Genomic DNA, 26,716 nt, shown 5'->3' on the forward strand with positions numbered 1-26,716 from the left:
CAGCCGACTCATCGCTGCCCTGGCCCCGCCACCGCCACCTCCGTCCTGTGTGGTTTGGGGCAAGTCATTTCCCCTCTCGGAACCTGGGTTTTCTCATCCGGTGAGAGGCTTAAAAGTAGCCCTCCTGGATGCACGGGATGTAGTGACATGTGTTAGCACGGAGAGTGTCAGGCAGGTGGGCGAGGTCCGGGGGCAGCTGTCTGAGCAGCTGCAGAACTGATAGAACTGGGAGACAAGGAGCCGGAGCCCAGCCCACCCCACGCAGCCAGTTGGTGGGGAAGGGGGACGGGTCTAGGGAGTCAAGAATGAGGTGGGCAGGGCTGGCCGGTTAGCTCAGTTGGTTAGAGCGCAGCCTTCTAACACCAAGGTCAACAATTCCGGTCCCTATACCAGCCAGCTGCCAAAAAAAAGAATGAGGGTGAGGTGGCAGAGCTGGGACCAAAGGGGAGGCAGAGGCGGAGGGCAGGGGAGAGTGGGCTGGAGAGTCAGGTGGCAGGGGTAGGTGATGGGCAGACTCTGGCTGGGGTCACTTTAGGCTGAGGAGGCAGGCAGGTTCCTCCTACACTGACCCCATGCACAGATGCCACACCCTTTCCCTTGCCCCCATCCCCACCCCTTACCTGGGGTCTCCATGTATCTCCTCTGGACTGAGTCTGAGTCACCAGCCAGGAATGTGACCATAGAGGGAAAGGGACACCAGCCAAGGGCACTGAAGGCACATGCTGCCCCAGGTTGTGTGCCACCCAGGCTGGGTGGTGAGGTGGGCACTGAGTATGGGGATTGAGTGAAGGGGGCTATGTCCATGCAGGGTGGGGAGCTGGAGCTGCTGCACTGTGGGGTTTTGACCCAGCCAGGAACAGCTTGTATGCTGATGTCAGGGTAGGGGCACTGGGGGCCTTAGCAGAGGTTCGGGGGGAACCCCCAACGCTGGCAGTCCAACAGAGCCTGGAATTCCAGCAGAAGGAATTGAGCTGAGCCAACACAAAGCGGATGCTGGGATGTCACCTGAAACAAGCCAGTTTTGTCCTGGCCCCCTTGGGGCTCGGAGTCCAGGAGAGACAATCTTAGGCCAACACTTTTGTTGCATGGGAGCTTTTATCAGTCCTGTTTTATGGGTGAAGAAATTGAGGTACAGAGTGATGAAGTGCCCCGTTCAGGGCCTCACTCCAGCGAGAGTCAGCCCTGTTGCTCCCCAAAGGCTGCTGTGGGCAGTGGGGGCCATAGAGCAAGGACGCTGCTCTCCCAGACCAGCCTCATCATGACCTTCCCGCAGGGTGGCTACTTCCCTGAGAACATCAAGGCCATGACCAGCCTGCGATGGCTGAAGCTGAACCGCACAGGCCTCTGCTACCTGCCGGAGGAGCTGGCCGCCCTGCAGAAGCTGGTAAGGGGCTTTGGGCAGGCAGGGAGGGTCCCTGTGGTTGGGGCTGGGCCAGGTGGTGTGCCTGTGGAGACGGTAGATGATGAAGAGGAAGAATACTGACAGCCATGAGCAGAGCTGGCAGAGGTGGTGAGCACCCCGTCCTGGGAGGTGTGCAAGAAGAGGCCAGGTCTGGGAGGGAGGGAGGCTGCAGAGGTGGCCTGGGCTGGTGTGGCCAAGGGTCCTCCTGGATGGTGCACAGCTGTGGTGGCAGGTGCACTGTGGACGCCCCACCCACCCCGCTGAGTCTCTGCTCTCCTATCCCGGCCAGGAGCACTTGTCTGTGAGCCACAACAGCCTGACCACGCTTCATGGGGAGCTGTCCAGCCTGCCATCGCTGCGGGTGAGTGCTGGCCAGGAGGTCACTAGGCTTGTGGTGGGGACTGGAGTCTGGCTGGGGACATGACGGTAGGACCAGACCCCAGGCTGGGCCAGCATCTGCCCACCTCCGTGTCAGGCTCAGGGGCCCAGGTGTCACAGGAAAGGCCCTCTTGTTGAAAGAGGATACAGCACTGTGTACAGTAACCCATGTGGACCAGAAAATTCTGTGGGGAAAAAGGTAAAAAAACACGTAGAGTCCCACCACCCATTTTGCACAACAACTATGATAGGAGCCAGTACAGGCTGAGCTCTGTTCCAACTACTCTTTGTGAACTTTTTCATATGCTCCTGACCTTACAGATGAGGAAACTTGGCCACAGAGTCAGGTCACTTGCCCAAGGTCACACCAGCAGGCAGCAGCAGAGCTGGCATTGGGTGGGATTTGGCTGGGAGGATGGTCTGACATACCAGAACACTAGGCCCCTGGTTAGACCCTATGGGCATCAGCGAGAGTTGTCCCATCCAAGGCTGGGGTCCTGAGGTGTCAAGGGCACAGCCTCTGGACTTGGGTTCATCAAGTTCAAATCTGGGACAAGTCCCTGCCTCTTCCTGGGCCTCATCTGCAAATAGGGTGGTTGGGAGTGTCGACAATGACCCCGTAGAGCAGCAGTATGGCACCACACAGACATCAGGGCTGGAGAAGCATCAGGCTCCTGCTCCTGTGATTGTCACTTGCAGTGACAGCACCATTCCCTGTCCTTTCTCCCCCTTGAACTTCACGTATGTCTGTAGCCTGAGGAGGTTTCAGCCCTAATGGGAGAGAAAGCATGCTTTCTCTCCGTCCACACTCTGATTTCTGTTCGATCCAACCCTCTCCCTCTGTTCTGAAAACCCTGACTCAGAGCTACTTCCCTATCTTGCCTTCTGGAATTAAGAAGAGGGATTGTTTGATCAGAAAGATTCCTTGAGGGCCCTGTTCTGGACCCTGGGGCACATTTGAGCTGGGCTTTGAGGTGTGAATAGGAGTTCACCTGAGGATACGAAGAGCCCACCAGGCGGAAGGACCGTGTGAGCAAAAGGCAGGGGTGGGAGAGCACTCAGGCCTCGGGTGGGCTTCCTGAGGAGGTGTCCGTCCCTGGCCTCTCTTTCTTCCTGGGGGTAGCAGCCAAGAATCATGGACTGTTATGGTTTATCCTCAGGCCATCGTGGCTCGAGCTAATAGCCTGAAGAATTCCGGAGTCCCTGATAACATCTTCAAGCTGGATGACCTCTCAGTCCTGGTCAGTGATTACCCACCCACCTGGTTCCTATGCTGGCCCAACCACTCAGTGCCCACTCACTACAACAGTCCCTGTGGCCATTGTTATTCCACTTTACAGATAGGGAAACTGAGGCTTAGAGTGGGCAGTGCCTTGCCTGAGGTCACTAACCCAGGCACCCTTCCAGGGTTCCAGCTGTCTCCCTTTGGCCTTGAAATCCCCTCACTCACTTCCTCCTTAGTGCCCCACCTGATCCCTGAGCCTGGCAGAGGCCTAGGGGGGTGGGGACACCCCTGACCTGGGCTTTGCCCTTTCTACCCAGGACTTGAGCTACAACCAGCTGACGGAGTGCCCACGGGAGCTGGAGAATGCCAAGAACATGCTGGTGCTGAACCTCAGCCACAACAGGTGCTGCTCCAGCTGGGCAGGGCTCAGGGTGGGGGTGGGGGCCCACACAGCAGGGACCAGCAGGTCCTGGGGCGGGTGTCTGGCACTGACTCAGGCAGTCCCCACCTCTCACCTGCCTGCAGCATTGACACCATCCCCAACCAGCTCTTCATCAACCTCACCGACCTACTATACCTGGACCTCAGCGAGAACCGCCTAGAGAGCTTGCCCCCGCAGATGCGCCGCCTGGTACACCTGCAGACACTTGTGCTCAATGGGAACCCTCTACTGCATGCACAGCTCCGGTGGGTGCCACTCCTGGGGGATCATGCCTAGAGCCTTAGGCCCAGCCACACCTCATCCCTCCTGTGTAGGCTGCACCTCTCAGGCCCTGGCCTGCCATACCCCACTCTGTCCTGTCCTCCCATCTATCCTGCCCTTGCCCCCGCCCTTGGCTTTCCCTCGTGCAGACATGGCCATAAGCCTGCCCTCTGGGCCCCATGTTCTTGGGCCTGCCCCTCCAAGCCCCACTCTTAACACCCCCTAGGTGAGCCCTGATCCTGGCCCTGACTACTCATGTCCCCTGGCAGGCAGCTCCCAGCTATGATGGCTCTGCAGACCCTGCACCTGCGGAACACCCAGCGCACCCAGAGCAACCTCCCTACCAGCCTGGAGGTCCCTGACTACTCATGTCCCCTGGCAGGCAGCTCCCAGCTATGATGGCTCTGCAGACCCTGCATCTGCGGAACACCCAGCGCACCCAGAGCAACCTCCCTACCAGCCTGGAGGTCCTGAGCAACCTTGCAGGTGGGAGCAGTCCCTGGGTGACCCCCTTAGTTCCGGCTTCCCTCTGGGCTCCCTGGCTTCCTCATGAATGAAGGAGGTTGAACCCTGCTTCTTGGACCACTTCTCAGAGGGAAGACAATATGGTTAAGTTATGATTATTTCTGTCATTATTATGATGACTATTAATAATGTCAAATTGTGAGCACTGACTTTATGCCTGCACCCACCTGATGTGAAGGAGTTTCTCCGAACGGAGAAATTATAGCTCAGAGGTGGTCACTTGCCGAGGCCACACAGCCTAGAGGTGGCAGAGCTGGGCTGGCTGCCCCTGGCACCCACTGTGTGGGCCCAGCTGATGGGCTCCACCCCAAACCCCAGATGTGGACCTGTCTTGCAACGACCTGACGCGGGTGCCCGAGTGCCTGTACACTCTCCCGAGCCTGCGCCGCCTCAACCTCAGCAGCAACCAGATCACAGAGTTGTCCTTGTGCATTGATCAGTGGGTGCACGTGGAGACCTTGAACCTGTCCCGCAACCAGCTCACCTCGCTGCCTGTGCGTCTGGGGCCCTGGGGGGATGGTGGGGGTAGGCCGCTGACCTTGGCTCTGACCCTGACCATGCCCGCTGCACTGCTCCCCTCTAGTCAGCCATTTGCAAGCTAACCAAGCTGAAGAAGCTGTACCTGAACTCCAACAAGCTGGATTTCGATGGGCTGCCCTCGGGCATTGGCAAGCTGACCAGCCTGGAGGAGTTCATGGCTGCCAACAACAACCTGGAGCTGATCCCTGAAAGTCTCTGCAGGTGCGATGGCAGGGCTGGGACTAGCGGGGGGCTCACAGCACAGAAAATCACAGAATTGTAGCCGGAACCCATGCGTGTGTCATATAAAATGCAGGTGGATTAATTTGCCTTTGTGGGTGAAGATCCTAGTCCTATGCCAGCTGCTTTCAATTTAGGTCCCCCAGAGCACGCTTTGCGAGGACACTACCAGGGATGAGGCCAGGAGGGTCCCAGTGCCACATGAGTTTAGGATGAAATGCAGTGTCCATCCCCTTCCAGAAGTCACAGTGCCCGCTAGTGACACCTCCTGACTCTGAGTAGTCTTTTAGGCAGAGAACAAAGGACCTTTGTTCTCCCTCCCCCCGTTTCTCTGGCCCTACCTGAGGCCCTTGCTGGCCCTGTCCTTTCAGGTGCCCAAAGCTAAGGAAACTCGTCCTGAACAAGAACCGCCTGGTCACCCTCCCGGAGGCCATCCACTTCCTGACGGAGATTGAGGTCAGAACAGCTGGGCCGGCACTGTGCGGGGAGGGTTGGGCACATGCGGACAGACCCTCAGAAAGAGCAAGCAAAGGAGCATGCCCTGGAGTGAGGGGTGGCCAGTGTCGGGCGCCTGCAAACACAGCACACTTGACAGTGTCATTTGAGCCTCACAACCAGTCGCAGAGGGGGTGGGACAGTAACCCACGTCCCTGGCCCCAGTTCTGGGCCTCTCAGCCCTGGCAGTTATAGACAAGAGTAAGAAACCAGGTTTGGTGTGGCCAGGGGTTGGGACCCAGCCTCAGTGCCAGCTTTGCTCACCCCACGAGGCAGGTCCTGGATGTCCGAGAGAACCCCAGCCTGGTCATGCCACCCAAGCCCGCTGACCGAACTGCCGAGTGGTACAACATTGACTTCTCACTGCAGAACCAGCTGCGGCTGGCGGGAGCCTCCCCCGCCACAGTGGCTGCGGCAGCAGCTGGTGAGTAGGGGCAGGTATGGCCTGGGAGCTGGGGCTCCTCTGGGCCTCAACTTACTCATCTGTAAATTGGGAGGGATTCAGCTCTCTGGACCCTGGGTAATGAGGTTGGCCCTTCACTGGCTGGATGCCTGGGCTGGGGGCCTAGCCGGGCCGCAGCTGTTTGCCCCTCCCCTAAGCAGGGAGTGGGCCCAAAGACCCCCTGGCTCGCAAGATGCGGCTACGGAGGCGGAAGGACTCAGCGCAGGATGACCAGGCCAAGCAGGTGCTGAAGGGCATGTCAGATGTGGCCCAGGAAAAGAATAAAAAGCAGGAGGTAAGCCAGGCCAGGAGGGCAGGGGCCCCGGCCAGAGAGAATGGCCTGTGTAAAGGCCCTGAGGTGGGTGGCAAGTAAAAAGAGCAGCCTGAGTGGCTTTGCAGAGTCAAGCTATGCACTGTGACTGTGCCCCAGGAGAGCATAGACGCCCGGGCCCCCGTGGGGAAGGTGCGGCGCTGGGACCAGGGCCTGGAGAAGCCACGCCTTGACTACTCTGAGTTCTTCACGGAAGACGTGGGCCAGCTGCCCGGCCTGACCATTTGGCAGATTGAGAACTTCATTCCTGTGCTGGTGGAGGAAGCGTTCCATGGCAAGTTCTATGAGGCCGACTGCTACATCGTGCTCAAGGTGAGGGCCGACACTGTGAAGGGGCCACGTGGCCCCCTGTCCCCATCTTAGGTGGTTCAGAGTCACCAGTTCCATAGTTTTGTTCAGTGAGGCAGGGTGGGAGGTGGGCAGGTCAGGTGGAGGTGGACCAGGTGGCAGTGCCACCCGTCCAGGGTCGATGCCTATGACTCTCAAGGTCAGCCAGGAAGCCAGGATGGGCCCAGCAAAGGCTGATGTGGCCTGTGGCTTGGCTCCCAGACCTTTCTAGATGACAGCGGCTCCCTGAGCTGGGAGATCTACTACTGGATCGGCGGGGAGGCCACACTTGACAAGAAGGCTTGCTCTGCCATCCACGCCGTCAACCTGCGCAACTACCTGGGTGCTGAGTGTCGCACTGTGCGAGAGGAGATGGGTGATGAGAGCCAGGAGTTCCTGCAGGTGCCAGCCCATGGAGGGGGAGGAGGGTAGGCAGAGAGGGGCGTGCCCCAAGGTAGGCAGATGGGGCTGGGGGGCTTGGGGGGGGAGCTGAGGCCAGAGGTGGTGGGGTCAAGGATGATGAGTGGGACCTCAGGCAGGAGGCAGGGCCAGCTCGGGGAGACTGGTGAGGCCAAAGGTCACCAAAGCCTAGTCATCGGAGGACAGGTCTGGAACGTGGGGCTGGAGGATAAAGGGACAGGCTAGGATGGAGAGTTGGACCAATCGGAAGCCGTGCCAAAGGGGTGTGGCCTAGAGAGGTGGGCAGCTGGGGCTAATAGTGGTTAGGGAGCAGGGACACAGACTGGGTGCCCAGGAGGTGGGGATGGGGTACAGTCTTGAATAAACCCCTGAGTTGGGTTAGCAAGCAGCCTGCCCTGCCAGCTAGTTATGCATAGACACATATGCCCCCTGCAATTTTACCCAGATTCACCCGTTTGCGTTTTTCCATAAACCCGCTTGCTCCTGTACCCTGATACACACATGCCTAAACACGCTGCACGCATCTCTGTGCACCCGAGTGAACGTACTCCAATCTTCGTATGTTCCAACACCCCATGTGTGCTATTATAGGCAAAGGTCTTAATTTTTTTTTTTGACATCATCATGGATTAGTAGCACCCGATTCACCTGTAGCAACTGTGTACCATGCCCGACAGGTGGTTGGGGGGGGGGCAGCTCAATGATGAAGAGCCACACCCTCACACAGGTGTTTGACAACGACATCTCCTACATTGAGGGTGGCACAGCCAGTGGCTTCTACACTGTAGAGGATACGCACTATGTCACCAGGTGAGGGTGTGTGTGGGGTGGGTGGCACTGACCTGGACTCTGCTGGGAAGGGTTGGAAGGAGGCTGTTCGGGGTAAATCCGCCCTTTGATGCTCACACTGAGCCACTCTGCCCTGGCCCCCAGGATGTACCGTGTGTATGGGAAAAAGAACATCAAGTTGGAGCCTGTGCCCCTCAAGGGGGCCTCCCTGGACCCAGGGTGAGTTCCTGTGATGTGAGGTGGGGGTACCTGACCCTCAGCCTGCTCCCCGCTAGTGGGGCTGGTTTGGGCCTCGTGCATGAGGCCCTCTAGCAACCCTTTAAACTCCAGTCTCACAGAGTTTGGTGGAAGGTCCCTGAGGCCTACGCAGAAAGGAGAGCAAAAATCCCATAATGAGGGTTTTTTTTTTTTTTTTGGTGAGGTCAGTCGTTGACCCATGCCCGTAACAGCTCCTTCCTGCCCCCTGCTGTCCAGGTTTGTTTTCCTGCTGGACCGAGGCCTGGATATCTATGTGTGGCGAGGGGCCCAGGCCACGCTGAGTAGCACCACCAAAGCCAGGTACAAGGATGTCGTGGGGGGTTTTGTGCAAGGGAAAGTCGTCACCTAAGAAGGAGTGCAGGCCTTAATGAGGACTTTGTATCCTGCCCTCAGGCTCTTTGCAGAGAAAATTAATAAGAACGATCGCAAAGGGAAGGCGGAGATCACACTGCTGGTGCAGGGCCAGGAGCCCCCAGAGTTCTGGGAGGTGATGGGCGGGGAGCCCTCTGAGATCAAGAGGCACGTGCCTGATGACTTCTGGCCACCCCAGCCCAAGCTGTACAAGGTGAGCGGTGATGTCGAGGTGCAGGGCCAGCCTGACTTTACCAGCTGGTTGGGGGATGGGTTAGGCAGCACTGTGGTGGCTGTGGGCTCCATCTGGACTTTGGTGTGGAGATGGTGCCACCTTCTGGGCAAGGAACAGCCTCAGCAAAGGTCTGGAGGCTGGCTTTGAGAAATAGTGTGGGAAAAAAAAAAAAAAAAAAAAAAAAAGAGAAATAGTGTGAGTGCATGTGTTTCCATGAAGGTGCAGCTGGAGAGGGTCTCAGAAGTGCCTGGGTGCCAAAGGGCTGGGAACCTGGCCTTAATTCTGTGGGTGACCTGAAGCCATGGGGTCTTGTGAGCAGGAAAGGGACAAATTAGAGAATTAGAAATGACAGTAAGGACCTGGAAAAGGCAGGCAGGGAAAGCACCATTTAAGAGTCTTTGCACTGATAGGATGTCCTTAAAACGACCTCAGGGTGAAAGCAAGAAACAGGTCCAGAGAGGAGCGGGCAGTGAGCCTCACTAGGGCAGGGGCCAGACTCCAAATCAGGTGGCTCTTGTGGGTAAGGCTGCTGTCCCCAGACCCCACCTCTGTCGTGCCTATCTATCTCTTCTTCCTGCCAGGTGGGCCTGGGCCTGGGCTACCTGGAGCTGCCGCAGATCAACTACAGGCTGTCCGTGGAACATAAGAAGCGGCCCAAGGTGGAGCTGACGCCAGGCATGCGGCTGGTGAGATGCGCGGGAGGAGGGCGCGGGAGCCAGGGTCCCTCCCCGATGGCCAGGCCTTGACTCCCAGCTTCTGATCCCGCAGCTGCAGAGCCTGCTGGACACGCGGTGCGTGTACATCCTAGACTGTTGGTCCGACGTGTTCATCTGGCTCGGCCGCAAGTCCCCGCGCCTGGTGCGCGCCGCTGCGCTCAAGCTGGGCCAGGAGCTGTGCGGAATGATGCACCGGCCACGCCACGCCACGGTCAGCCGATGCCTGGAAGGCACCGAGGCGCAGGTGCGATCCCTGCTCCGGAGCCGCTTCCCCACGGATCTGCAGACCCTGTTGTGCCCTGATCCTCTGGTTCGGTTCCTGCCCTACCGGGCTGGGCCCAAGCCTGCTGCCTCTCTGAGGAACCGCCCCCTCTGCAACCTCCCTTCCCACTTCTGCTTCCTAGACCCGCCGCAGGCCCCGCCCCACACCACACCCTCCAGGCCCCGCCCCTCTACCTCAGGCTTGGCTCCACCTCCTCGGGCCCTAACCTTCACCTTGCGTGACCCCTGTCTAGTTCATGGCTTCCCCCTCCCCTGCAGGTGTTCAAGGCCAAGTTCAAGAACTGGGACGACGTGTTGACGGTGGACTACACGCGCAACGCGGAGGCCGTGCTGCAGAGCCCGGGCCTGTCGGGGAAGGTGAAGCGCGACGCCGAGAAGAAAGACCAGATGAAGGCGGACCTCACCGCGCTCTTCCTGCCGCGGCAGCCGTCCATGGCGCTGGCCGAGGTCTGGGGGCGGGGTGGAGCCTGGGGGCGGGGCCCGGGGCGGGGCGGGGCCTGTGCCCTGAGCCGGCGCGTCCCTGCCGCCTGCAGGCGGAGCAGCTGATGGAGGAATGGAACGAGGACCTGGACGGTATGGAGGGCTTCGTGCTGGAGGGCAAGAAGTTCGCGCGGCTGCCCGAGGAGGAGTTCGGCCACTTCTACACTCAGGACTGCTACGTCTTCCTCTGCAGGTGCTGCCAGCACGCCTCTCCTTCCTGAGCCCCAACCCTGGGGCTGCCCCCCCTTCCCCGCTCACAGCCCTCCAACCCCGCAGGTACTGGGTACCCGTGGAATACGAGGAGGAGGAGAAAAAGGAAGACAAGGAGGAGAAGACCGGGTCCGAGGGTAAAGAATGCGAAGAGACAGCGGCCGAGGCAGAGGAGAAGCAGCCCGAGGAGGACTTCCAGTGCATCGTGTACTTCTGGCAGGGCCGTGAGGCCTCCAACATGGGCTGGCTCACCTTCACCTTCAGCCTGCAGAAGAAGTTCGAGAGCCTCTTCCCCGGCAAGCTGGAGGTGCGCTGGCCACGCCCCACGAGCTCAGGCCACACCCCCGAAGTGGTGCAGGGGTGTGGTGGGACCCAGGAAAGACTGGGCCCTCAGACTCTGACCCTTCCACGCCTCCAGGTGGTACGCATGACGCAGCAGCAGGAGAACCCCAAGTTTCTGTCCCATTTCAAGAGAAAGTTTATCATCCACCGAGGCAAGAGGAAGGCAGCCCAGGGCACCTTGCAACCGAGCCTCTACCAGATTCGTACCAACGGCAGTGCCTTCTGCACCCGGTGCCTGGCTGGGGGGTATGCGGTGGCAGGCAGGGTCAGGGAGCAGGTCCTGACTCCCTGCTGACACCCCACCCCTCCCCTAGGTGCATCCAGATCAACACTGACTCCAGCCTCCTGAACTCTGAGTTCTGCTTCATCCTCAAGGTGGGGTGTGGGTGCAAGCTGGAAGGGTGGATCACGGTGGTGGGATGGGGCTGGAGCTGATCCGAACCCCCTGCACGCTCCCTAGGTTCCTTTTGAGAGTGAGGACAACCAAGGCATTGTGTATGCCTGGGTGGGCCGGGCATCAGACCCTGATGAAGCCAAGCTGGCAGAAGATATCCTGAACACCATGTTTGATGCCTCCTACAGCAAGCAGGTGACCGTGGTGGGTGGGTGAACTGGTAGGTGAGCCAGGGCAGGCAGGGGCCTGGGGCTGGACTGGCCCTTTTCCCCCAGGTCATCAACGAAGGCGAGGAGCCAGAGAACTTCTTCTGGGTGGGCATTGGAGCACAGAAGCCTTATGACGATGACGCCGAATACATGAAGCACACTCGGCTCTTCCGGTGAGGGCCAGGGCCCTGAACCCTCCCCCAGCTTCCTCCTCAGTCCTGGCCTTGCAGCTTGTGACTCAGCCTCACCTTGACACCCAGGTGCTCCAACGAAAAGGGCTACTTCGCAGTGACTGAGAAGTGCTGTGACTTTTGCCAAGATGACCTGGCAGATGATGACATCATGTTGCTAGACAATGGCCAAGAGGTAAACCCCTCCCTCCACACACACACTGATCCTGCCTATTCAAGGAGGAGTGCTCCCATTTGTAAATGGGAGTTCTGGGACCAGAAGAAGGGGAGTGTTCTTGAGTCACCCATGTTGCCATCTCCCGTGTCCCCACAGGTGTACATGTGGGTGGGAACCCAGACAAGCCAGGTGGAGATCAAACTAAGTCTGAAGGCCTGCCAGGTGAGCCGGGAGGGGAGGCTGAGGCTGAGGCTGGGCCACCAGGTGTGGAAAGTCACCTGCTGCTCACTGTCCTTGCCCTCCAGGTGTACATCCAGCACCTGCGATCTAAAGAGCATGAGCAGCCCCGCCGCCTGCGCCTGGTCCGCAAGGGCAATGAGCAACACGCCTTCACACGCTGCTTCCACGCCTGGGGTGCCTTCCGCAAGGCCCTGGCCTAGGGTAGTGCCCCTGTCGCGGCCCCAAGTGAGGAAGAGGAAGGGGCCCTCTGTCCACCACCTGCAAGCAGAAAATGTGTGCAGGAAACAGTCCCTGCTCCGGCCAACCTCAGTGCTACGGTCCCCAGCAGCACACAGCCCCGAGCAGCACCGATGGGGGTGACCCTGATGGGTACCCTCAGGGGGTCTGCAAAGTTGGACTCCCTCCACAGTGTGTGCACACGTGTGAAGCCCCTTCTCCTGCCAGGGATAAAGCAGATATAGTTGCCCTTTAAGAGATATTAAATGCTTTTATTTTACCCTGAGGGGGTCTGCAAAGTTGGACTCCCTCCACAATGTGTGCACACGTGTGAAGCCCCTTCTCCTGCCAGGGATAAAGCAGATATAGTTGCCCTTTAAGAGATATTAAATGCTTTTATTTTCAATATTAAAAATCAGCATTTTAATATTAAAACAGTGCTAATTTTAACAAAATGACAGAAAAGAACCCCAAGGTACAATCTACAGGGAAACCCATCCTGAACCCCCCCCCCCCATACACACACCTGACTGAGCCCCAATTGCGGGTGTGCAGTGGAGATCCCAGTTACACACACTCTCATGTGTGCACTCATGCACAGGCTGGGGGTAGGGGGGAGCTGGTCCAGGAGCAAATACCAAAATAGTTCTAGAAATGACTGTCCAGCCCCAGCATTAGAAAAATACTCTTTGCAAAGGGAGGGGAAAGGATGGTGTGTGGAATGGGAGGTGGCATGGGCCACCCAGTCCCACCTGTCACCTTCCCTGGGCAGCAAGCCCCCAGCGTAGCTAACTGCCTGGAGGACTCAAGCTGCCTGGGCCAAGTGCTTGAGTGCCCCCAAGTGCACTACTCCGGGGCCCAGGGTTGGCACGGAGAGGACGGCAGGGCCCACCGGAGCCCACAGGTTAGCAGGTGTCAGTCTGTGTTAAGGGGCCAGGCAGGAGCCAGGGATCCAGGACCCCAGCTGCAAGCAGGACAAGTGGTGGTTGGGAGTTCTGGCCTTCCTGGTAGAGGGAGAAAAGAGGGATGAGCAGAAGGTAAGAGAGGCCCAGACAGGTGGACTGTCCAAGGCAGCCCAGCAGTCCAGACTAGGCCACACAGATGCCACCACTCAGCCTCCTCTGCAGAGCAGGCAAGGGCCCTTAACTGACAGCCTGAGATGGGTTTGCTGAGTCTGTAGGCCGGGTACCCAAGTGCTGGACCACATATGACCTACGGAAGCCAGAGCAGGGCAGTGGTGACCCAGCACCAGACGAACAGTGAGTTGGGGGTGTTTGTCCAGTGTAGAGCAAGGCTGTGGCCTACATTTAGGGGACTGGAGGCACTAGGGGACAAACATGCTGGGCAGATCCACAGGCCCCAGACACACCCCAGATCTAAGCAGAGGTCCACACTGAGACGGGCAGGGGCCAGTCAGCCTTGGCCACACTCAATGTGCTGGGCTCAACCTGCACCTCAGTGACCTCACCTATGAAATAGGCTGGCCAAACCAGCACCTGAGCCCCAAACTGCTGCCATCTCTAAATGGTTTGATCTGGTCTTGTTCCAAATACCACCCATGACATCCAAAGGCTGATGGGCTGGTCTGCCTTTCTAATAATTATGAAAATTATGCCTAGGGCCGGCCCGTGGCTCACTCGGGAGAGTGCGGTGCTGATAACACCAAGGCCCCGGGTTCGGATCCCATATAGGGATGGCCGGTTCGCTCACTGGCTGAGCGTGGTGCTGACAACACCAAGTCAAGGGACCGCCTCTGCTTGGTTCATTGGAACACTTATTCTATTTTATAGTATGAAGTGTTTCCCGACTGTAGAATCACAATAAAGCCAAATGAGGTTTAAATTAAATTTGCTGTAGGGCCGGCCCAGTGGCTCACTCGGGAGAGTGCGGTGCTGATGGCACCAAGGCCCCGGGTTCGGATCCCATATAGGGATGGCCGGTTCGCTCACTGGCTGAGCGTGGTGCTGACAACACCAAGTCAAGGGTTAAGATCCCCTTACCGGTCATCTTTTAAAAAAAAAAAAAAAAAAAAATTATGCCTATATGAGCCCCTAAAGCCCCTCATGGGGACACTCCATGAAAGGCAGCCAGGCTTCAGGGAGTGCCACCATCACAGAGGCCTGCCAGGGTTCCATGTGCAAGACCAGGGCAGGGGGAAGTCCTGGGGGGCCCAGACAGGGGGCCCAAGGGGTTGGCGCTGTGGAGTGGTGAAGACCAGGTACACCAGGGGCCCACCCTGCAGCACCTCATTTGATCAGGATGGTGCAGGCCCGGGCCTCGTCTTCTGCAAGGTTTCTCAGATTCTTCTCAGATTCCTCAGAAGAGCTGGAGGATGGAATGGCTGATCAGAAGGGGAGAGACGGGGGGAGCCCCTGGAGGCCCTGGGGAGGGAGGCCAGGAAGATGGGCAGTCCGTCTGTAGACCTGCCCACCAGCCTCACCCCAGGAAATCCTTCACATCCTCCACCGTGACGTCCCCTGTTGTGTCCAGCGTGGTGTCAGCACTTGTGGCCGAGTCGATAGATGTGGGTGAGAGTATGGCCTCAGGTGGCTCTGGGGTGTCTGCAGGGAGGAAGTAATCAGCCTCTACCAGGACCCCTTGGCACACCCTCTGCACCTGGGGACCTGGGACACAGACCAACAGGCACACACACACCCATTCTTCTGCCTGGCTTCCAGCCCTGGCTAAGCTGTGACCTCCTGCAGAGGTCCCCACACTGAGCTGTGTTGGTATCATGTCCTGACTCCGCCCCCAGGACACTATTGGGCCGGAGCCTGCCTCCATTTTGCGACCCCTCACCAGCTCCCTTGCTGTGGGCAGGATCGGGGCTTCCATCGTGGCTCTGCGGGGCCAGGATGATGCTCGGGGTCCCGTTAGCCTGGCTCAGCTTGGGCGACTCTTGGAGCCTGTAGCTGCAGATATGGGGATGTGATGGGGACCACAGGCAGGTACCTTGAGGCTGGAGGGCTCGATCTCCGCCTTCCCACTCCCAAGTCCAGAGAACAGACAGGAGCTACACCAGTGAGGGCAGACCCTGGGGTGGGATGAGACCTGGCCCCAGTCACAGGACCCACAGGCCAGTGACTTGCCCCTCCACACACCTGGCCTGGGTGGCATCACGGGGCCAGCTGATGTCCAGAGAGCAAAGTGGCTCTGTGATGTTCCGGGCACTTAGAGAGAAGCGTTCAAATTCCGACGGAGAAATCAGATAAAAGCCTGGGTGGGTTGGCAGGAGAGGAGTGAGAAATGTGGTCAGGAGACGATACCAACCACAGCCCCTCAGCGGTCCCCTCCTTGGCATGTGCTGGCTGGGCCTGTGTCCCACCTGGAATGGCCTTTCTGCTGACCACCCCCAGGCAATTCTTCTGGCCCCACTTAGATCCCTTGCCTGGGGAAGCCTTCCTAAATGCCCCTGCTGCCTCACCCTGGCCGTGGCGTGTAAAGACACACGAGGCGATGCCGCTGATGTCCTCCTTCCGGATACAGGAGTAGTGCACCTGGGGCCGCAGGCCAGGCACGGAGAAGACATGGACGTCACCCAGGTTAGTGAGGCAGGCCAGGCAGGTCTCGGCATAGTCCTCACAGGCCACGCTGGCAAATGTGGCCAGTGCCACCTTGCGCACACGACAGCCCTCGTGGGCCGTCAGCTTGAACTTGGTCTTGGCACTCACTTTGGGCAGTGTGAACACCTGGCGACAGGCAGACAATGAGCACAGAGCCCGGCCCTGTCCTCACTCCGGGGCCCCTCACCCTCACGACTGCTGACTGCCAGCCCCAGCCACAAGGCCCACATTGTCCCATAGGACTCTGTCCCAACCTACGCCCTCACTGCTTCCTCTCTCTGTGCGCCATGCCGCCCCCCTCTGAACTGGCCGCCCCCCTGTCATCTTCTGCACTCAACCTGGAGACCTCCTAGGCCTCTCTCCATCGGTGGCAAAATCAACCACACAGGGTCCTTATATTATGTGGCCTGGTATCCCCACCAAACCACGAGTTCCTGCAGGAGAGGAATGCAAGAAGTTCTGGTGGGATACAGGAGCCCCATGATGGGGGAATGAGGTAGGAGGGTCTTGGGGAAACTGACGGGGCATGGGGGTTCTGTAGGGGGCAGGGGTAGACTCTGCTGGCTGGGAGCATTTCAACTGGGCAGGAGGGTCGTGAACAGACTAAGCAGGTAGGGAATGTAAGCAGGGCAGGGCTTCTGGAGGGTCCACAGCATCCATGAGGTGGGAGCAGGGCACAGCAGCTTACCTTGAACTGCTCCTCAGACGCGATGAGCACGGCATGACCGCCCTGCATGTCGGGCGCCTGCGCCAGGTCCCGCGAGGCCTCGTAGGGCTCAGGCAGTGGCCGGCCACGCCCGTCCAGCACGGCGATGGCCACCACAGGTGCCCGGTGCATCAGCTGCACCTCCTTGCCCAGCACGGCCTCCACTGGCCGCTCGGGCCGCTTCTCAACGCCAACTGCTGCTGCCGGCACCTCCAGTGCATAGGCAAACACGGAGCCCGAGTTGGTACCTGCCCACATGGTGGGCCCGTGGTGGGCTGCTGCGGGGTGCAGGCTTGGTGAGGCAGGCACTCCCTGAAGGCCCCTGCAGTCTCTCTGCCTCTCCTGCCTCTCCACTTGTTCACTGTGGCTCACTCAGGCCTCCCCAGTGATTGAGTAGCCTCATGGCCTCCAACACTGCTCTTTGCTACCGGCTCCAGTTCGAGACTGGATGCAGGCCTTCTGCAGAAGCAGGCATGGCCTGGAGGGCATCTGCACGGGATGTCAGTGGGCACCCACCGGACCCTGACCCCTCCAGCCCCACCCTGTCATTGCAGCTCCAACTTCCTGTCACTCAGCCACAACTTCCCATCACTCAGCCCCAAACCGGCAAGCCCCCGACTCCTCTCTCACCCCTGATGTGCTGTCACTAGTCCTGTGGACAGACTGGCAATCAGGCCTCACCCCACAGCTGTGCCCTGGTTCCAGCCCCTGCCTCACCCCCACCCTCTTCAGTGAACCCCATGGGGCAGCCAGAGGGAGCCTTTCAACATGGAAGCCCTGAGCCTGCGGTGAAATGAACTGAGGCTCGCCTGACGCCCGCCCATCAGTGCTGCTCTGCCTGTGTGAACCAAACCTCTGGGGAACAGGATCAGAGCTAAACAAGGACTCACGCATTCACCACTTTGCACCCTTGATGAATCGATGGACCTAAGCAAAAGCCCCAAGGTGAAAAGTGACTGAGCCACTCAAAGCTTGACAAGGCTGAGGCAGGAGCCCCAGCCAGCTGTGACCCTGAACCCCACCAGCCTCCTCACAGGGATGGCAGAACAAGCTGAACCATCCCTGGTTACATCAGCCACATCTGGGCAGTGGGAAAATCTACCCAACAAAGCCCCTCCATAAATAAATGTCATCAGGAAGGAGGACCCACGACTCAGTCTAAGATGAGACTCAGGAATTAGGTGCCATGTGGGCAGTGTGGCTGTCAGTGACATCTGTCAGAGACATACTGAATGAAGTGCTCAGGCCTGGGCTTTCATTCAAGATACTCCAGCAAGATAAAAAACAGCAGTGTGGGGTGGAGACAGGGTCGTGGCAGCAGATGGCTGGTGGCAGCAGTAAGATGCATGGGTCAACTGTATGCCCCTCTATTTTTGCGTTCGAATTCTTCATCATACAATTTAAAAATTGATCAATGAACCAATCAATACACCCAGGACCTTTTCGAGGCTCCCAAGCTACCCAGGGTCAAAGCCAGGCCCCATGCCCACCTCAAGACCTAGGCACTGGCCACTGTCCCTCCTGGTCATCTACTAGGCCTTGGTCCCTTCTCCTTGCTCAGGTCTGAGGCCGCAACTCACTCACCAACCCCTCAGCATCCTTCCACCTGGGAGCCAGGGAAGCCTGGTCACCAGAGCTGGCACGCAGTGGGTCGGGTGCTCAGTAACACTTGCAAACCTCTTGGAGGGAGCAGTCCCACCCCCCCACCCCCCATTTTTTGGATGGCCAACGGAGGCGACCTCCCCACCCTGTCCCTGTCCTGGCCTCACCATCTCGAAGGAAGGTGTCTGCGAAATAGAGGCAGCGCACAACACCTGAGAGGGAGTCATCGGCAGAGCGGGGCTCAATACGGCGCTGCACAGGCGTCATCTCCACGTCGTGGGGACAGGCCTGCTCCGCCAGCTGTGCATTGGCTTCCTGCAACTGTTGAGGTGGGTGTCCTAAACACCATCTTCCCAGCACCCCAGCTGCTTGCATTCTGCCGGGGGCCACTGTCCCATCACCATCCATCCCTCACTTTCTTGACTTGCCCAGCTCATACGGAGGGCCCACTGCCATGAGGTGAACAATGCCAGGGGCCGGGGTCAGGGCCAGAGCCCAGCGCCCAGGCAGCCTGCCCCAGCTCACCTTACTGTTGGCATTAGCAGCCCGCTTCTTGCCTGAGACACGGCTCTTACGGATGCGCCGGAAAGACTGGCGCAGTGACTTCTTGAGTGACTTCACCCGGGACAGCGGACCCTCCATGGCCAGGGAGTCATTGGGGTGAAGGGTGCACCTGGGGGCAGCAGGGGCTGGTCACGTTATGGGGCAGCCTCCTGGAGTAGACACCGCACTCCTGCTGGCCCCAGAGGCCAGGCATCGAGGGGCTCAGGTCAGGAAGCCAGAGCCCCTCTGGTGCTGCCCCGTGGACTTGGTAGCTGGCAGTGCTTAGAACGTCCTTCATTAAGAGCCAGGTTATTTCTTACAGGGCAACAGAGGTTAAAAAGACTTTAAAAATCACCCCACCTTTGCCACTCCATACTTTAGAAGGGGAAACCGAGGCCCAGACCCCATCTCACTGGGGCTCTAGCTGCTCGCCAACCCCACGCACCTGGCCAGCACAGGGCTCTTCCGCTGGTAGTCAAAGAGGCCAAAACCATGACTGGTGCCAAAGGCCACAAGGCTCCACTCGGTGTGGAGTGTGACAGCTGTGACAGCAGCTGGTGGCAGGCACTGCACCAGCACGCGGGGCTGGAAGCCAACAGGCCATAGCAGTGGCCCTGTGCGCGGGCTCAGCCGCTCGTGGCCCTTCCACGTGAAGCCCTCGCGGTCCTGGAGGAGGTCCACGCTGGCCACGCTGACCGCTTGCTCCTCCGGCACGTCGCTAAGCTCCAGCACCAGCACCTGAGCCCCCGGGGGGTGGGGGAGGGTCAGTGCGGAGAAGAGGCCGCCCCTGGGCCCCACCTCAGCCTGCAGCCTCTGATAAACCCCCCAGCCACTGCCAGGGTGGCCTCATAATTGTTATCAGTTCATCTACTGAACAAGCACTTACCGAATGCCTACTGTATATCACAGCCCTCAATGAGCACCAAGGAACATGGTGGTTACCAAGCCCAGTTGGTCCCTGCCCTTCTGGAGCAAAGAAGCCACCTTTCCTGAGCCTCTGTCTTCCACTTAGCACTCAGCACACATTGAGCACCTTCTGTGTACTGTGCAAGTGCCAGGGGCATGGCAGTGACCAAGACCCGCTGGTCCTTGCCCTCCTAGAGCTCATCTAACACCTGTGTTCCTGCTCCTGGCGCCCAACCCCCATGGTTCCCCCAGCCCGAGCCTGATTTGAGACTTCCAGCGACAGGCCCACTTCCCATCTGTCCTCACCCCAGCCAGCCTCCCCTGGAGCCCCATTCCCATCTCTGGCTTTTGCCTGTGCCAGTCCCTCTACCCTTCCACCAGATCCTCCATTTCAGCTCATCTCCTCCAGAAAGCCCTCCCTGACATTCCCAACCTGGGGGACACCCAGCCCTACCTGGCCTGCAGTGCCAGCCACCACCATCTGGGCTGTGTACTTGCAGAGGGCAACCTTCTGCACTCCGAGCCGGGGATCATCACTGTAGGGGTCGAAGCAGCCCACCTGGGGGGATGGGACAGAGTGATGATTTTAGGCAGAGCCAGGATGGGCTCCTTGGGGCCAGGGGAGGGGGGCCCACCTTGCGGAAGGGTGGCCAGTCGTCCTCAGCAGCCTGGGCTAGGCTGTCGGCGTGCTCACAGTCTGTCTGGAAGAGGCCAGCCGTGTTCAGCTTATAGAGCGGTCGCAGTGCCACACCCGAGGCATCCCAGAACCGTACGGTGCCATCCTCGTGGCTGCAGGGAGGGTGGACATCAGGTTCACCCCTGGGTTCCTGGGAGGCCTGCACACCCCTCTGTCCACCCATCCACTGGCCACTTACTGAGCACCTACTGCATATGCCAAACACTGACTTAGATCCTACTGCATACAACAACCAGCAAGCACCTACTGTACAGGACACACATGTAATGAGCATCTACTACATGCCAGGCCACATGCGCCACATGCACCAGGGCCCTTCAAACACGGTGGGAAGGTGTGAAAATGACCACCCTGGTGAACAGGAGATGGCAGAGGTGGAAACACAGGGAACAGAGCACTATGGAGGTCTGTCCCCATTGGGAGCACCCAGCAAAGTGACCAGGAGCTAGGTAGTCACAGAGCAGAAAGCAGGGCATGCCAGCAGGGACCAGCTGGGGCCTGAGGCCCTGCTGGGGGAGCAGCAGGAAGACTAGGGAGATAGGGAGGAAGTGAGAGAAGAGGGAAGTAGACAAATCTAGGGCATAGCCCTAGGACCCAGCTGCAGAGCCCATGTGTTGGCCCCTGGCAGTGGTGGGAGCCCACGGCGAGGGCATGAGGTGTATGAGTCTGTGGGGCTAAGACTCACTCCAACAGATGTAAAAAGCCACAGCAAGTTCTTAAGCAGGGGAGGGCATGCTGGAGTCAGAGGCCCGAGGGTCCCAGCACAGGCGGGAGGGAGGGGCAAGGCAGGAAGCTGGGGCCTGAGTCACCGGGCATGTCAGCGCCCGTCAGGCCCAGGTCGGGCTCTCCAGCACCTGCCTTGGGCAGCTTGGCGTGGGCCAGCCCAGATTTTCCGGTCCCAGGGCAGGCAGGCTGGGTGGGTGGAGCCCTGGGGTTTGCTGGAGCTTAGTTTGCTGGAGGCAAAGCAGGGCGGGGCCTTGAACCAGGGTCTAGGGAGGCTCATCTCAATCCAACCCAGGCGAAGTGGGGTGATCCAGTCCCGCGAGGGGCCAGGCCTCAGTCACTCAGCACATGAGGGCCTGCCAGACCCAGGACAGGCTCTCCCACACTGCAATGGGCATACCAGGCCTGATAGGTGCAGGGTCTCCTTGCCTACATACGCACACAAGCACACATGCACGCACGTCACAGCTGCATCTGCCCTACCCGGTCAGCAGCAGCCCTCGCTGCGATGGCTCCTGTGCCAGGTTCCGGCCCCCAGTGATGGGCCAGCTCTGGGAAAGGGCAGTGGAGATGTGAACACAAAGTTAGTACAAATGTCTTCTCCCTCTCACCCTGGGCATGGCATCCAGGACACCAAATGCCTCAGAGTTCCCCACATACACCCAGCACATTCCCACCTCTAAGCCTGGGCCTGTACCAGGAACACCCTCCCACCCCAAAACCCACCCTACAGAATGCCCCCAACACACACCGAGGTGCTGGAGCCAGGCTGGGGGCTCTGCTGCTCTCCAGCGCTCACAATGCGGGCCCACAGCTTGGCGGGGACGTTGGCAACATGGGCTGAGCAGGTGATAGCAGACGAGTGCAGTGGGGCCAGGTACGGGGCAGGCACGGCCGGCCAGCCAGGCGTCTGCAGGTCAAGCACCACCAGCTCCTCTTCCAGCAGCACAGCCAGGGCCTGGGGGTCATCGAATTCTGTGGGACAGCAGGATGGGGTGAGCATGGCCACAGGCAGCACAGGACACAAGGTGGGGGAGGGGGTGGCCAGGCACGCACCATCTTCAGGCCGCGTGCTGTGCACCGTGAAGAAGTCAATGATGCGGGAGGTGAAGTCCAGAGTCACCAGTGTCTCCGCCTGCAGCACACTCACACAGTGGCGGTCGCCATAGCTGGCACGGGGCATGCCACCACTAAAGATGATAAAGTGGCCCCTGTATGGGGGGCGGGGGCAGTGAGCCAGGAGCCACCTGGCCCACAACACACTACACGACCCAAGGAGAGCTTTGCCCGTGCACCCAGACCCCGCCCTTCCAGCCTGACCCACGCCAGACACCGCTCCCCAACCTACCCAGATTCACAGTTCCGCCACAGAATCTTGTTGATGGCCTTGCAGGGAAAGGGGCCTGGGAGGTGGGACAGAGTCAGACCCGACCCGCTTGCATCTCTCACTACTTCTCCCAGCCTGATCTGCCCTCCATTGTGCTCCACCTCACAGCTGCCTCCTGCATCCCCCAGGGGAAGGTCCCCTACCCCTGACCATGTCCCCCAGGGGAGCCCCCCCTTTACAGATATGGTTCTGCAGGGCAGTGACCCCCAGCAAGGCCAGGCAGCCCTCCCATCACCACCCTCCAGCTCAGGCCTCTCTAGTACTCACCGTAGGGTGTGGTGGCTACCGTGGGCTGCAGCGTCAGGGAGCTGCCAGCGTCCATGGACCAGATGGCATAGCTGCCATCACTGTGCGAACTGACAATGGTGCCTCCACCACGCCCCCAGCACAGGCTCTCCAGCTGCTGTGGGCAGGGGCAAGTGGGCGTGAGCCATGTGGGCCTACGCAGGGGACCCAGGCTGAGGGATGGGGGCCTCACCCACGTACCTGGTTACCCAGGAAGACATGGTCCACACACTGTGTGGCCTGGTTCCAGATAACCAGCAGACCCCGGCTGTAGCCAACGAGGATCTTGGTGGGCTCCTGCAGGTGTCCTTGGAGCGACTCCACGGGGCCCAGTGCCTTTCCGCACCGGCACTCATCTGGCACGCTGCAGAGGAACTCAGGTGAACCAGCAGGACTTCCCGGGCACAGAGGGGGTGCTGGAAAACCCGTCTGCCCCTCACCTTCGCAGAACCTCGTCTGGGCTGAGGGTCTGCCCCTCGAGCAGCGTCAAGGTAGTAACGTTCAGGAAGAAGACACTGCCGCCCTCAGTGCCCAGGACGGCAGTATCGCCCGCAGCCACCATCAGGACCACCGTGACACGGGTGAGGCTGGAAGGGGTACTGCAGGGGAGGAGTGGAAGGGGTGAGGGTGGGACCCCATCTGCCTGCTGTGGAGGGGCGTGGAAGGGGCTAAGCCACTACTGTTAGCTCATTACCGGCCCCTCTGCACTCGCTAGAGCCTACTTAAGGAACAGGCTGGCGCCCCGGGAAGGCTATGGTGCAGTGTAATTAGCCTGCTCAATTATTCATCAGGATGTCAGCAGGGAGAGGGATTAAAATAGGATCCCCAGGTCTTAGAGACAGGCTACTGGCTCCTCCCATCCACCGGGCAAGGAAGGCAAGAACCAAGGCAACACCCAAATCAGAACCAGGGGCTCCTGGACAGACAGGCCCTCCCTGACCCCTACCCAGGAATCCCACCACTAGTCCTCTGGCATCTCCTGACTGCAGGAGAGCCCCAGGAATCCACTGCTGGGTGAGGACGCCCCCACTCCAGCCATTTCATGCAGGGCTGGGGAGGAAGCAGCCCCTATACCTCCCCTGGGGGTCCAGGCCACTGCATTAACCCTGGGGCACCCTGCCAGCACCTCACCAGGCACAGCCTATGGGATCGTCCTGCCCCACACACCTGCCCTTTCACCTATACACTTATGGCACATCTTCCACCCCCAACTGAAGCAGTCAGGGGATTGCTGCTGATGTCAGCTTCGCTTAGACCCTGCCCCAAGTCCCCAGACACCCCCATCATTGCAGGGGAGCAGCACCAGGCCTCAGGCCTGAGGAATGTGGCATATGACACATGTATATCCTAGCGCCACTGAAGGGTCTCACAGCCATTCGAGGCTCTCATAGTTAGGTAGCACAGACACTACCTGCTCATCTCAAACTCAGCCGGAACCTCCCATCAAACTTGAAAAGTCCACAGAGTACACCTCAAAAGTCCACAGAGTACACCTCAGTCAAGCAGGGTGCACTGCAGCAGCCTGGGACCCAGGCCTGGCCATGTACCCTGAGCCTTGAACCGCAGCCCCCACTCGTGCTTCGTCCCCACCATGCCTGTGCACGGCCGGCTCCCACAGCCTGCCCTGGGTCTCCCTGCCCTGAAGCTGACCCCGCCCAAGTTCTGTAGTACCTGGCACCATCAAAGCCTGGCCGGCTGGGCAGCTGGAAGCCGAGAACTTCCTCCAGGTGGGCACAGCCATTATGGTGGACAATCTCCCACAGATGCAGGCTGCTGTTGTCCAGCAGGGTCAGGAGGCGGCCCTGGGGGGTGAGCAAAGACCAAGACTGGGCTAGCCTGGGGGGTGGGAGACTTTGGGGCCACAAGAAGCTGGGCAGTGGGAGCAGAGGCCCACCTGGCCGGGCAGGAAGTGCATCTGGGTGACAGTGGCCGCATCACGGTGTAGGCCCGTAAACTCCACGCCGGGTGCACCATAGCTGCAGTTGACGGGTCAAGGGCAGAAACAAGCTGGCATAGACCAGAAAACCATGGCCCAGGAGACACCCAAGCCTCCTTCCCCAGGGCTATTTGGATGGGCCCTGTCCCAGGCCTGCCCATTCCAGGAGTCCTTCAAGGCCCATTGGAGCTCCCTGAAGAAGCTTCTGTCCTGCACCCCCAATGTATCCCCAGGATCAGAGTGCAGGCTCCACTCAGTTCCTGAAAGGCAAGAGCTGCCATGGGACCTTCACTTTCTCATCTGTAAAGTGGCAAGTGACTCCTACCTCGTAGAGCTATTGCAGATCAAATGAGAGCAAAAACAAGCCCAGCACCCTCAGCCCAGGCCTGACGCACAGCTGGGGCTCCACGCCTTTTCAGCCTGTTGTGTGTGCCTGTGTGGGCTCTGAGAGCCAGACTTGCTAGGTTGTGATCAGGTGGGCCAGAAATGCCAGGCCAGGCCCGGACAGCAAAATCTGAGGACAGAGCAGAGTCCAGGCCGCCTGTTCCCACAGCTCCAGGCCAAACTCCAGCTGTGGGCAAGGAAACCAACCTTTCCCCAGGGCAGGAAGCCAACAGCCCCCACCGCAAGGGAGGACAGACCCCAGCCTGCCCATTGTATAGATGAACACGCAGAGACTTGGGGAGGCTGGGCGACCTGCTTGACGTGCCTGTGTCAGTGCTAGAGTCCCAGCAACTCCAGGGTGGATGGTAGGTGGCGGGGCCTGAGGGGGCCCCAGGAAGGATGGTTTAGGGAGAGGTCAGCAACGTTGCCCTGGTGACAGCACAGGAGCTGTTGCCTGGAGCTTGAGCTGGGATTCCCTGCAGGAGCCTGGTGAGGAACACAGAGGAGGGGACAAAAGGGGGCAGGAGCAGCTGGGTGGGAACCAGGGTCGCCAAGGAGATGGGGCCGGCCTTGCAGGGGGAGGGGCAGTTTCTGGTGACCAGGGCTGGCCTTCTCCAGCCTCAGTTTCCCAACCCCAGGGACTCCAGGCTGTGGTGGTAGGAGGGAAAGGAAGGAGGACCCCAGGCTCTGGCCCTCTCTGAGGCTCAGTCCCCTCGTCTGTACTTCAGGTCCTTTGTGACCATGAGGAGTACACAAGAGACCCTGACAACAGCAAAGCATGGCGCAAGACACTGACCTTCGTGACATGGAGAACAAGGCTGCAGGGACACATGTGTAGAGTCAGCACAGCACCCACGAGGGGTGGGGACAGCAGGCCAGGAGGTGGGTGCCTAAGGCCAGGTGGGGGCCAGGGCACTGTCCTCACCCCCACTAGTGCCTCAGGGGCCCATGGGAGAGGAGGGGGCACCCAAGAGTAGGCAGGAAACTCACTAACTACAGGCCCAGATGCCCACCCCTGCCTGGCCAGTTTCTCCAGCCCTAGGGTGAGGAAACCCCCCCACTCCACACCCTCGACTTTCCAGGCACCGACTCATGTTTTGCCAAATGATGCCCCTAACCAGGGTACTGAGACCTAGAGGGCCACACAGGAAGGGGGAGGGGTGGGCACCCCTCACCAAGCAGCTGCCAGCCAGATCCTGCACCTCAGTTTCCCCAAGAGAAGTCAGGGTGGGATTCTCCAGGGCAGGCAAGGAGGCATTCAGCTGCCTGCTTGTCCCCCACCCCCACACTGTGCCTGCAGGGAAAATGCCCGCTTTGTGCAGCTCACACGGCCCATTGTGCGGCCGCCAGGATCCAGGTGGGGGCTGTGCCACGCTCACCATGCTGAGCCTGGCACTGCCCCCAGCCCTTGCAGCTGAATACACATGTCTGCACATTCGCATACAGGTGTGCACTCACTCACCAGGGCCCCCAGCCCACCCACCACTCTCACCGGGTACTATGGCCCAGCCCCTTGGCCCAGCCTCCCTGGTCCCAGTTGCTGGGACCAGGCAGGGTCGCCTAGGTAACTGGCTGGCTGAAATGTAGCAAGGGACATCTGTGGCCACTGCAAACTGACACCCCCATTACCCCATCTCCCAGCAAAAGGACGCCATCATCACTGTGAGGTGTTGTCCCAGGCGCAGAGGCCATGCCAACCTCCTATGAGACTCCGGCACCCACTGCAGCCTCCATCAGAGCCCCCATTCTCACTCCAGAGCTGGGCCCTGCCCACCGCAGCTGCAAAGGATACATCTTGACAGCCCCAGACCTGGTGCCAATGGCCATGATGCGAAGCTCGGGGTCGAAGGCGAGGGCGCTGGGCTGGTTGGGGAAGCCATGTTCCACAGTCTGAATGAAGGGAAAGG

General features: G+C 59.5%; 2 protein-coding genes across 5 annotated transcripts; one reads left to right on the plus strand and one right to left on the minus strand.

The window, feature by feature from the left end:
* The first annotated feature begins 1,276 nt into the window (after positions 1 to 1,276).
* On the plus strand, positions 1,277 to 12,356 carry FLII (flightless I homolog (Drosophila)). 2 transcript variants are annotated; one of them, XM_008566217.1, is made up of 29 exons: positions 1,277 to 1,384; positions 1,692 to 1,763; positions 2,941 to 3,021; positions 3,323 to 3,408; positions 3,531 to 3,692; positions 4,091 to 4,194; positions 4,552 to 4,727; positions 4,817 to 4,974; positions 5,364 to 5,448; positions 5,764 to 5,911; positions 6,088 to 6,224; positions 6,360 to 6,572; positions 6,810 to 6,989; positions 7,735 to 7,817; positions 7,941 to 8,015; positions 8,271 to 8,354; positions 8,448 to 8,619; positions 9,222 to 9,326; positions 9,409 to 9,600; positions 9,897 to 10,085; positions 10,172 to 10,311; positions 10,395 to 10,635; positions 10,747 to 10,901; positions 10,985 to 11,045; positions 11,131 to 11,259; positions 11,340 to 11,446; positions 11,534 to 11,639; positions 11,778 to 11,843; positions 11,927 to 12,356. In XM_008566217.1, the coding sequence occupies exons 1-29, from the start codon at positions 1,304 to 1,306 to the stop codon at positions 12,059 to 12,061; spliced, it is 3,723 nt and encodes a 1,240-aa protein (XP_008564439.1). In that variant the 5' UTR covers positions 1,277 to 1,303; the 3' UTR covers positions 12,062 to 12,356. The 2 variants fall into 2 exon arrangements, with proteins under 2 accessions (XP_008564439.1, XP_008564440.1); XM_008566218.1 differs by lacking the exon at positions 3,531 to 3,692 and having other exon boundaries at positions 1,278 to 1,384; positions 6,091 to 6,224.
* LLGL1 (lethal giant larvae homolog 1 (Drosophila)) lies at positions 12,350 to 26,716 on the minus strand. Of its 3 annotated transcripts, none has more exons than XR_550060.1 (23): positions 26,602 to 26,716; positions 24,384 to 24,465; positions 24,161 to 24,291; positions 22,930 to 23,088; positions 22,691 to 22,853; positions 22,472 to 22,607; positions 22,166 to 22,220; positions 21,874 to 22,028; positions 21,569 to 21,792; positions 21,301 to 21,368; positions 20,033 to 20,186; positions 19,852 to 19,956; positions 18,937 to 19,229; positions 18,474 to 18,621; positions 18,116 to 18,269; positions 16,329 to 16,621; positions 15,502 to 15,766; positions 15,179 to 15,293; positions 14,877 to 14,989; positions 14,518 to 14,638; positions 14,323 to 14,402; positions 12,478 to 13,081; positions 12,350 to 12,353 (listed from the first exon to the last, which is right to left on the minus strand). XR_550060.1 is itself a non-coding variant. In XM_008566216.1 (22 exons), exons 1-21 carry the CDS (start codon positions 26,634 to 26,636, stop codon positions 14,324 to 14,326), a joined length of 3,051 nt encoding a protein of 1,016 aa, XP_008564438.1. In that variant the 5' UTR covers positions 26,637 to 26,716; the 3' UTR covers positions 12,477 to 13,081; position 14,323. The 3 variants fall into 3 exon arrangements, 1 of the variants encoding a protein (XP_008564438.1); XR_550059.1 differs by having other exon boundaries at positions 16,329 to 16,624; positions 22,472 to 22,604; positions 26,602 to 26,645; XM_008566216.1 differs by lacking the exon at positions 12,350 to 12,353 and having other exon boundaries at positions 12,477 to 13,081; positions 16,329 to 16,624.

Source organism: Galeopterus variegatus, unplaced genomic scaffold (assembly GCF_000696425.1).
Source record: "Galeopterus variegatus unplaced genomic scaffold, G_variegatus-3.0.2 Scaffold229, whole genome shotgun sequence".
Classification (NCBI taxonomy): Eukaryota; Metazoa; Chordata; class Mammalia; order Dermoptera; family Cynocephalidae; genus Galeopterus; species Galeopterus variegatus.

What these genes read in the sequence shown, in the direction of transcription:
- FLII (XM_008566217.1), top strand. Translation starts at nt 1,304, where the DNA reads ATGACCAGCCTGCGATGGCTGAAGCTGAACCGCACAGGCCTCTGCTAC. An exon ending in TGACGCCAGGCATGCGGCTG is followed by an intron (nt 9,327 to 9,408) that starts GTGAGATGCGCG and finishes CTGATCCCGCAG; the next exon opens with CTGCAGAGCCTGCTGGACAC. An exon ending in TAAGTCTGAAGGCCTGCCAG is followed by an intron (nt 11,844 to 11,926) that starts GTGAGCCGGGAG and finishes CTTGCCCTCCAG; the next exon opens with GTGTACATCCAGCACCTGCG.
- LLGL1 (XM_008566216.1), bottom strand. Translation starts at nt 26,636, where the DNA reads ATGGCCATTGGCACCAGGTCTGGGGCTGTCAAGAT. An exon ending in AGCCTGGCTCCAGCACCTCG is followed by an intron (nt 21,369 to 21,568) that starts GTGTGTGTTGGG and finishes GCCCTTTCCCAG; the next exon opens with AGCTGGCCCATCACTGGGGG. An exon ending in CGTGATGCCACCCAGGCCAG is followed by an intron (nt 14,990 to 15,178) that starts GTGTGTGGAGGG and finishes CCATATCTGCAG; the next exon opens with CTACAGGCTCCAAGAGTCGC.